This window comes from Microtus oregoni, unplaced genomic scaffold, assembly GCF_018167655.1.
Source record: "Microtus oregoni isolate MIOR12 unplaced genomic scaffold, Mior012 000061F_ref0000440, whole genome shotgun sequence".
Lineage (NCBI taxonomy): Eukaryota > Metazoa > Chordata > Mammalia > Rodentia > Cricetidae > Microtus > Microtus oregoni.
The window spans coordinates 643,113-652,791 of NW_024543871.1; the positions used below are offsets into that span (position 1 = coordinate 643,113).

General features: G+C 40.3%; 1 protein-coding gene across 1 annotated transcript; it reads right to left on the reverse strand.

The window, feature by feature from the left end:
* Window positions 1-520: 520 nt before the first annotated feature.
* Window positions 521-1,480, reverse strand: LOC121439425 (putative MAGE domain-containing protein MAGEA13P). Its single transcript, XM_041639930.1, has one exon. The coding sequence runs from the start codon at window positions 1,478-1,480 to the stop codon at window positions 521-523; it is 960 nt and encodes a 319-aa protein (XP_041495864.1).
* Window positions 1,481-9,679: the final 8,199 nt, after the last annotated feature.

Below are 9,679 nucleotides of genomic sequence, written 5' to 3' on the forward strand. Positions count from 1 at the left end.
GTATCCCACCTCCTCAGGCCTTTAACTCAAGTCTTTGTTTTTCACACTATTTCATCATCTTCCTCATTGACATATGAATTTCCCCTGATATAAACATGTCTTGCAAAGAACAGACACTGTTTGCTGGGAAAACAGGGCAGTGCACTTTATTAACCTTTAACTGCACATGCATTGTTCACTAAATCAACCAAGTAAGAGGTGCATATGTTTAGCTTCACAAAACAGACTACAAGAACAATAGAATCTGTCATTTTTTTTAGATCTTTCAAGTGTCCAAGGAAAGCTCTGTTGCACTGCTATTTGATCTTCCTCTAGACCTCAAAGCTGAGAATATTCTCAACACGCTTTTCACAGCAGCAAACTTCTTCTTCTGAAACAAACGTGGGAGCCACAGTTAATGAATGGAGACTCTAAAGCTAATAAACCCTTTGAGACAGAACAAAAAGAAAAAGAACCCAAACTCTCTTCTACTCGAATATCTGACTGCTGTCTTTAATCAGTGTGAAGAAGCAGCCTCAATTTACTCAGGGTGGGAGAAGCTGCTGGGCTTGTCCGCGGAACCTGAGTCTTCCGGGGCAACAGGAAAGGCCACGGAGGCAAGGGCAGCCTGGGCTCTCTCCTCTTCATCCTTCAAGGCTTCCCTATACAGAGCTGTGAAGGCCGTGGGGCTGCTCCGGACAACCTTGGAGAAAAACTGCAGGACTTTCATCTTGCTGGTTTCAGCATGGGCCCTTGGGCCCCACAGGAACTCATAGCATGGAGGATCACTGCCGGGTACCAGCTGGTATTCCAGGTACTTCTCAGCAACCAATTCTTCAGTGATGAACTTTCTGGGATTCCCACAGATGAAATCATGCTGGTCAGGAAATATGCCAACCGTATTCAGCATGTCCCAGATCTTCTTCTCAGGAGCACGGTTGCCCTCCATGAAGATGGCACCAAGGATGAGCACCAAGAGGCCTAACTTGGGGATGCCCTCCTCGTCATCACCACTCGAGCGCCCATCATAGGTGAGGTCAAGAACTTTAAGGAGCTCATAGGAGTGGTTGATAGCATCCACTTCCTTCACTTCTATGCCAAAAACCATTTCCATGCATTCACAGGCATGCTTGAAGATCACTTGATAGTAGTGCTTGTACTCTTTGACAATACTCAGAATTTCTGCCTCAGTGACGGGCTGCTTTGTTGTATACTTGAAACTCAGAAACTTCACCAATTCGGTCACCTTATACTGTAGCTGACTGTTGAGCAAGAACCTGGAGAAGAGGTAGGCCTTTGAGACGCTCTGACGTCTCCCTGCTTGATGAGCAGAACCTTCATTTGGTAGAGTGGCTTGGGCAGGAGCAGAGGAGGAACAGGGAACCTGAGCAGCAGATTCTCCCTCTGAGGTGCCCACCTCCTTAGCTACAGGAACCTCCTCGCTGACCTGACCCTCATTCTCTTCTTGGGCCTCACGGCCTTGCTCATGTCTGTGGGACATTATAATTTGTTTTGCAGGTAAGTGGCAGGAGAAAGTTGATGAAGAGTGGCCTGAGGGTGAGAGAAAAAATGTGAGGGTTTGCTAAGCTGTCAGCAGTGACGAAGGTTTTCTCAGTATTTATCTTAGGTAGTTCTCTTGGGTCTCATGGGCCTGCCTCCTACCAACTCCATTCTACTCTATGGTCTCTGGCTATGACTCAGTACAGTAACTATGTCCTTTGTTCCTGGAACCTCCATATAAGCAATTTAGGAGAGGGGCTCAGGTCCCAGACAACAAGCACAGCCTGGGACTAACTGCTGTATAGAAGTACACTCTGCCAGGTCCACACAGTTATGGAGTGAATGGGTCCTCTTAATAGCAGTATATGAGACTAGGTTCACCTAGTCAAAGTGTCTTCTTTCCACCCTCCAACTGACTATGGCAAGGCCCGAGACACCTCTCTCTGATAAACTGATTCTAGTCTCTTGACACTACGGGGGCGGGGGGATACTGGCACAACAAATCAATATACCAGAAAGTAGGGTCTCTCAGGGTAAGAACAGCAAATCTCTAAAGGCTCAAGCATTCCCTCCATCTTTGTTCAGGGTCCACATACTGTTTGCTAACAGAACTTGTCTCATTCTTTGGTTGGGCAGATAGAGCCAACTCTGCTCACTTAGAACAGTGCCTTCCCCTAACTAAGACCAATAAGACTAAGGATAGTGACCTCTGCTCACTATCCTTTAGACCTTGGCAGTGGCAGAAGAATCTAGTATGTACTTAAAAGGAGGTCCATTAGTCTTCCCTCAGAGTCCTCCCCTCTGGCAACCTGAATTTCCCCATCTCAGATTCCACCCACGTTAAAAATATCTAAAACAAAATAGTCAACATATAAACAGCCCCACCTTTGTAAAATAGTGGACTGCCTGGAAATGAGAGGGGTCTCATACAGACATGTTTGTCTGGGGCCTTCTTGGGCTAATATTAGAAGAGAAGTTTCCTATTTTTATTTTTTATTGAAATAATTTTCATAGAATATATTATGACCATCGTTTCCCCTCCCTATTTCTTCCTAGATCCTACCTTCTAATCCCAAGCTTTCTTTCTCTCTCTTTTAAGAAAACAAACAGGCAATAAGGCAAACAAGGATAAAACAAAATGAACAAAGAGCAAAAAGAAACAAAATGGGAAATAAACTGACACACAGGTGTATGTGCACACACATTCATGGACACATAAGTGTGTGCACACACACCCAGCATGTACACATACACAGCATGCATGTGTATGCACGCACACTTACAGGCATGTACAAAAGCAAACACACATAAGCAAAACCCATAAAAACTTAAAAATCTGGCTGGGCCAGTGGTGGTGTAAGCCTTTAATCTCAGCACTTAGGAGGCAGAGGCAGGCAGATCTCTACATTTATTTGAGGCCAGCCTGGTCTACAGAGTGAGTTTGAGGGCAGCCAAAGTTACACAGAGAAACCTTGCCTTTGAAAAGAAAACCCTCAAAGTTGGAAACCATAAATAATATAGAAACAAAAGACTAGTGGGGGGAGGGGCGGAACAGGGGGTGGGGGTGGGGAGAAAGGGGAAATGGGGAGGAGCGGGATGGGGTGGAAGAGGGGCCTGGGCAGTCAGACAGGGCATGCATGGGGGCAGGGGATATGGGTTGGCAGAACAGAGGATGGGGGAGGGGCAGGAAGGGGTCCAAATAATACATTAGGAGGGAAAAACCTCCACAATACCTCTGAGTTTATTTTGTGTTGGCTATTTACTGCAGGGTGGTGCCATGGGACCCGCCCGTAAGCGTAGTTTGGATATCCAGGAAAATTCCCTTGGAGAAACTAATTTTTCATTTGCAAGAAGCTGTTAATTTAGAAAAAGTACTTGTTGTTGGAGACAGGAGCTCGTGCCTACTTCCCCATCTCACAGTGGGACCCAATTTGGTTTGGAATTGTACAGGCATTGGAATTGATATGCGCCTTCCATGAGACACGGCCATGTAACTCTAGCAGTTTGAGGGCCATGACACAGCAGTTTCTGTGGGCTCATGGCTGGGCGTGTTTCCGTAAGCTATGTTCTGTTTGAAAAAGGTCCCCAAGACTTTACAATATATTCCCGTACTTTGGCGTCCGTCCGGAATTGTCTGGAAGCTTCCCTCTATGGACTAGAGTTAAACTCTGTCAGAGAAATCACCCCTCAGGATTCCAAAATGGAGGACGCCACCATAAACCAGATCCATGTAACAGGCCTTCCCCACCAGCGCCGGCAGTAGAGGCATGGTAAGGAGCAGAGGCCATTCTATTTGTGAGGAAAGGTTTATACACCAATGTACCTAAAACTTTTCGCATATCCTTACCTCCAAAACCACCACAGGGCCTGCAATCCCTCCGGCAGCTGAAGAGCAACGGCTACGAGTCCTTTGCCTGCCTGTCGTCGCCTCTTCTGATAGCCGAAGCGGAAGTCAGTGTATGTCACCTACAATCGTTACCGGAAGCTGTAAAACAAAGACCTCTTACCTCACATCCGTTTTCACTAGGGGTAGGATGGGCTATAGAACAAGCTAAAGGCGCAGGAAAAGTTTTAGGAAACAGAACTAGAACTTGTGATAGCGATACGTTCATACAAAGGAAAATACTGGGAGCAAAGCATGGAAGCCTGCCAGCGGCAAAGAGGCAAAGTGCAGGAAGTCCTTCAACATAAAATGTGAAAGCATTAAAGGAACCACATTATTTTGTATCTTAATTTTTTTATGAAATAGCACTTTTATAAATCAAAACTGTTTTTTTTTTTTTTTTTTTGGTTTTTCGAAACAGGGTTTCTCTGTAGCTTTGGTGCCTGTCTCTGGCAGAGGCCGGCGGATCTCTGGGAGTTCGAGGCCAGCCTGGTCTACAAGAGCTAGTTCCAGGACAGGCACCAAAACTGTTTTTATCCCAGGCTTTTTCAGACCCAGGCCCGCTGGCCTTGGTGAGTTCCCGATAGAACATCCCCATTATCTCAGTGTGTGGGTGCACCCCTCAGGGTCCTGAGTTCCTTGCTCGTGCTCTCTCTCCTTCTGCTCCTGATTTTGAACATAGCAGACAATGAGGACTACTGAGAACTCAAGAACAATGGCAATGTGTTTTTGATCCTAATGCACGTACTGGCTTTGTGGGAGCCTAGGCAGTTTGGATGCTCACCTTACTAGACCTGGATGGAGGTGGATGGTCCTTGGACTTCCCACAAGGCAGGGAACCCTGATAGCTCTTTGGGCTGACGAGGGAGGGGGACTTGATTGAGGGAGGGGGAGGGAAATGGGAGGCGGTGGCGGGGAACAGACAGAAATCTTGAATAAATAAATAAACGGAAAAAAATAAATCAAAACTGTTAACTATCTCCTTAGAGCAAGCCTTTAATCCTTCATTAATATGTCATTTTTAATAAACATAGTGACTATTTTTTAAAAATAGGCTTTATTCTTAGTCTGTGTCTACAATTCCCGGCACCTTTTTATCTCTTCCTCTTCCAGAGGCCACAACCCCTCAAACCAATATCTTTACTATACCAATATGCAATAGCAATAGCAGGGGTGGAGGGGGCAGCCCTTGTTTGACAAATTTATAGGAGATTCAGAAATAGCTATATAGGTTTGGGTGGGATTTTTCTATCATTCAGATTGAAGACTCAAAGCATTTGTATTCTTCTTACTATAGTCTGTATTCCTTGCTTCCACAAGGTCTTCTATTTCCCTGAAACACTTTCCACAAGACTATGGAGTGTGGTGATGGAAATACCTGTTCCAGAAACCCCTGCCCTAACATTCACAGACAAAGAAGGTGATGTTTCTATGTGAGACCCTCTCAAGGGATTCTCTTACCTTGGTTCATGGGCCAGAGTGCCTCTGTACAGACTGAGTCTTATTCTTTGTAATCAGACTCTCACTTCCCTGAGAACAAAAAAACCTCTTATATATCTGGCATCCAGTTACTGATGTCAATGTGAGTCTTTATTCAATTTTTTTGTTGGTGACATTCAGAAGAACAGTTGATTGTTGTTTAAAGATATGGTTTGCAATAATGTTGCTATCCTCTTGAAAAATGTGCCTGCATATTCCCTTGGTTTCTATGGAGATAAACTTCTGCAATTAATATCAGTACTGTTCATTTCTAAAGCAAACTTTTTTCTTGCTTTACAACTAGGTAAGAATTCTGGTACAATACTCAATAGTATTGGTGGAAAGTCCATCTCTTAGCTAGATTCTAAGAGATTCACAAACATAACAATATAGGCTTGATATATCCTGAAATTAATCTGCCAATAACTACATAATACTACTTTATTTCAGAGGTGTACATGAGGTGGTGTTCTCTCTCGCGCGTGCTCTCTCTCATTCTCTCTCTCTCTCTCTCTCTCTCTCTCTGTGTCTCTGTGTGTGTGTATTAATTAAACTCATTAAACTCAATATTTCTTTAGATAAAGATTAGTATTATTTAATATTTTATGGCACTGGGAATTAAATTTAGGGCCTCATAGTTACAAAGTAAGCACTATACCACTGAGCTACCAAGCTATAGTCTCAGCACTAAATGTTTTATTGCATTTATTTATTTATTTATATTTATTGTGAGTGTCCATTAGCACATGCATCATAGTACACATGAAGATATCAGAAAAGAGCATGTCTCCAGACTTGATAGTAATTGCTCTTATCCACTGAGCTATCTCATGGCTCTTTATTTTACACTATAGTAGAGGTAAATAAATATCAGATAGAATGTGTTACTTGTTCCATGTCACTCACATCATTAGTATGGGGCAGAGTTCTTAAGGAGTGTATCCAGAGTCTATATTTCTACCTACTATGTCAAATTTAAATATAATTTTATTATGATATGCATATTTAAAATAACATCTCATGGCTAGAGAGGTTATTAAGCCATTAAGACTGTTTCCCATATATGTATGAGGATTGGGGTGTGGATCTCAGCACCCACAAAATAAGCTATGTATATTCTTGTGAATGGCTATAGCTCAAGCACTGAGGATGTCAGAGGCTAGAAGATTCTTGAAGCTTGCTGGCTGCTATCCTAGGGAAAATAAAAGAAGCTCCAGTTCCAGCAAGAGATACTTCCTTAAAAGAATAAGGTGGAGAGTGATGCAGGACAACTGATGACCCCCTTTGGCCTCTGTGCAACTCACATACATGCATGTGCATACTACACAGACACTCTCATATGTATAAATAAATGATATGAAATGAAATCATACTGACACATATATGACAGACAGTATATATTAGTTATTTTGAAGTTATAATGGGAGTGAAAGCCACCTGAATTCATAACTAAATGGAAATATAAAGAGACATTCCAGTAGCTACTTTGTAATTTCTCTTATCTTTTATGATCACACACAGAAAATGTGGATCATGTTCTTCAACAAAATAAACAATTAAAATCCAACTGAATACCTAAAGTAAAGCAGTGATCAAACACCAGTAAACTACCTGGCCTTATACCATAATGACTCATTAAAAAGTTTATAATCAGAACTTGTCACACAAAGCCTTTTTTACTTCAAGAAGACTCATGCTGGAACTTCCAAAATCAACATACAATCAAACTGGATTAGAAGAAATCTGAGCCATATGATTCATTTGCTTATAACTTCTGAATGAATAAATGGGTGGAAATCATTCCAGTTTTGTTTTGGTTACTCTCCCTTTGTAAACAAAATGAAACTTTGCGAGAAGTAATATTTGCTATCAGGGTAGAAGGCAGTATTTCTCAGCTTTGACCTAATGCTAATCTCATGAGCTATAGCAGTGGATAACCTATGAATGAAATGATTCTATGATAAAATTAATATACAAAATGCTTATACTATGCTTTTCTTGCTATTGATTAATGAGAAAACAGAATATTTAGAGATCTAAACAATTCTGCAATACATATACATGATCAACTTAATTCAGTGTTCTCAATTTATTTGACTATAAAACATTTTATTGTGGCATACTAATTTAATGCATCCTTGTCTGTCATACCCTTACTAATTATATATTAGGCATAGACTTGTTTTCTGGTGTATCAGAAAAAGCATTAGAAAACATGCAGGCTTCAGATACTATTCCACTATCCCTTTTTATTATCATTGTGTATGTAATCATATTAACTCATGTCTCTAATTCTTATTCTTACAATAATATCTATTTTGCAGTCACTCTTTAACATTAAATGAAACAATAAACAACAAATGCCTCATATAGATGCACAGCACTATATGTAGCCATTTTTGCTCACTCACCTAAAGCGTCTTGTCTCGATCAACCTCTGTGTATCCTCTCCGAATGCTTCAAAATTGTATCACAAGGCATACAAGAATGCTCCTTTGCTCCTCTAGATTATACCACAGTTTTGTCATACATTTCCCTCTGCATGAGACTGCTCTGGGTATGAATCTGCTCACAATTGCCCTATTATGAGACCAATTTCAGACACTTCTCATTTTGTATCAAATACACTTATAATAAATTCTAAGTCACAGAAATATAAAGCAAAGAACCATGCTATGTGTATTTTATTTATTTATTTTTTGCTCTAGAAGAAAAAGAATACAACATGTAGACTAATAGTTGTGGTGATATTTTGTTTGTGCTATAACACACAAAGCTTCCCTGAAGATCAGAGTGTGAATCTAGCTAGTAGTTAGCCATAGAAGCCAGGCAGTAGTGGCACACACCTTTAATTCCAGCACTTGGGAGACAGGCAGACAGATCTCTGGGAGTTCAAGGCCACCTTGGGCTCCACAAGATTGACTCAGTCTAAAAGAGAAACAGGACCATGCTGGCTCATAACTTTAATCACAGCACTAGAGAGGTAGTGATGGGAAGTGATATGGCTGGGCAGAGGGAGAAATCTAAGGCGGGAGGAGACAGGAGCTCAGGATTCAGTCTGAGGTTCTGTAGATACATTCAGTCTGAAAAAATGTAGAAAAAGGATATCCCATTCAGTCTGAGGATTTCATTGAGGTAAGAACTATTGGCTGGCTGCTTTGCTTCTCTGATCTTCAGGCAAGCTTTATTTGTTAAAGCAAAAATAAAATATTACCACAAATAATACTGTATAATAAGTGATAGACAGAAATAAGGAATGGTGTAACTATGTCTAAGGAAAGGGGAATCTAATTCTACTTGAAAATTTGACAATTCGTAGAAGTCTAAAAGAACAAAAGTGCGCTTAACCACTGAGTCATGTTTTTAGAGCTAAACAGATAACAATGTGAAAAATTAGAAGTTGGAGCCCAGCCTTTGGTGCTTTATATTAAATCATCTACTGACTTCTTTTCTGGCCTGTTTTCTTTAATTTTGGGAAGCCTTATTTCCTGGTTAAAATTCTCCTAAATCTAGAACTTTTACACAGAATATTCTTCTATCAAGACACAGAGATACTAGAAAGGATGTGAAACTATTTCCAAATTTTATTATGTAAAATTTAAAGATATATAAATATATATATATATATATATATATATATATATATATATATATATATTTAACAAAATATTGGGTCTCAGTACTTGGATGTCCTAAAAAATTCCAAACTAGACATATTCAAAATTGAACTATCTTTTCACCACAAAGGTTTCCAAAATCTAGCCCAATTATTGAAGTCAGACCTAGGGGTCACACAGATACCCAAATAGAAATGATGAATTTGCTAACTCTGCTTCCGGTGGCTTAAGCGTGATGAGGAAATCTTTACAAAAAAATTCCACAGAATAAGTAATACTAAAAAAAACCTTCTATGACCAGCATGCTATTAAGACACATGCTCCTTCTATATATAATAGATAAGATATGTATATATATATATATATATATATATATATATATATATTCAAGCTAAGTGCTCATCAATGGATGAGTGGATATAGAAATGTAGTCTTTATCTATTGTGGAATGCTTTAAACCTTAAATTTTTCTCATTCCCAACAATATGGATGGACCTCAAAGACATTGTGCTAAGTGAAATCAGTCAGCACAGAAAAGCACATACCACATACTCTTATTTGTTTGTGAAATCTCAAATAGTCAAAGTCCTAGCAGTTGAAAGTGAAAACAGTTGTTATTAGCGACTAGGAATGGCAATATGAGATGATGATAAATCAAAAGGTAGAATGCTTTCAGTTGTACTGAAGTAATAAATGGTAAGTATTTAAGGTGATAAATCCA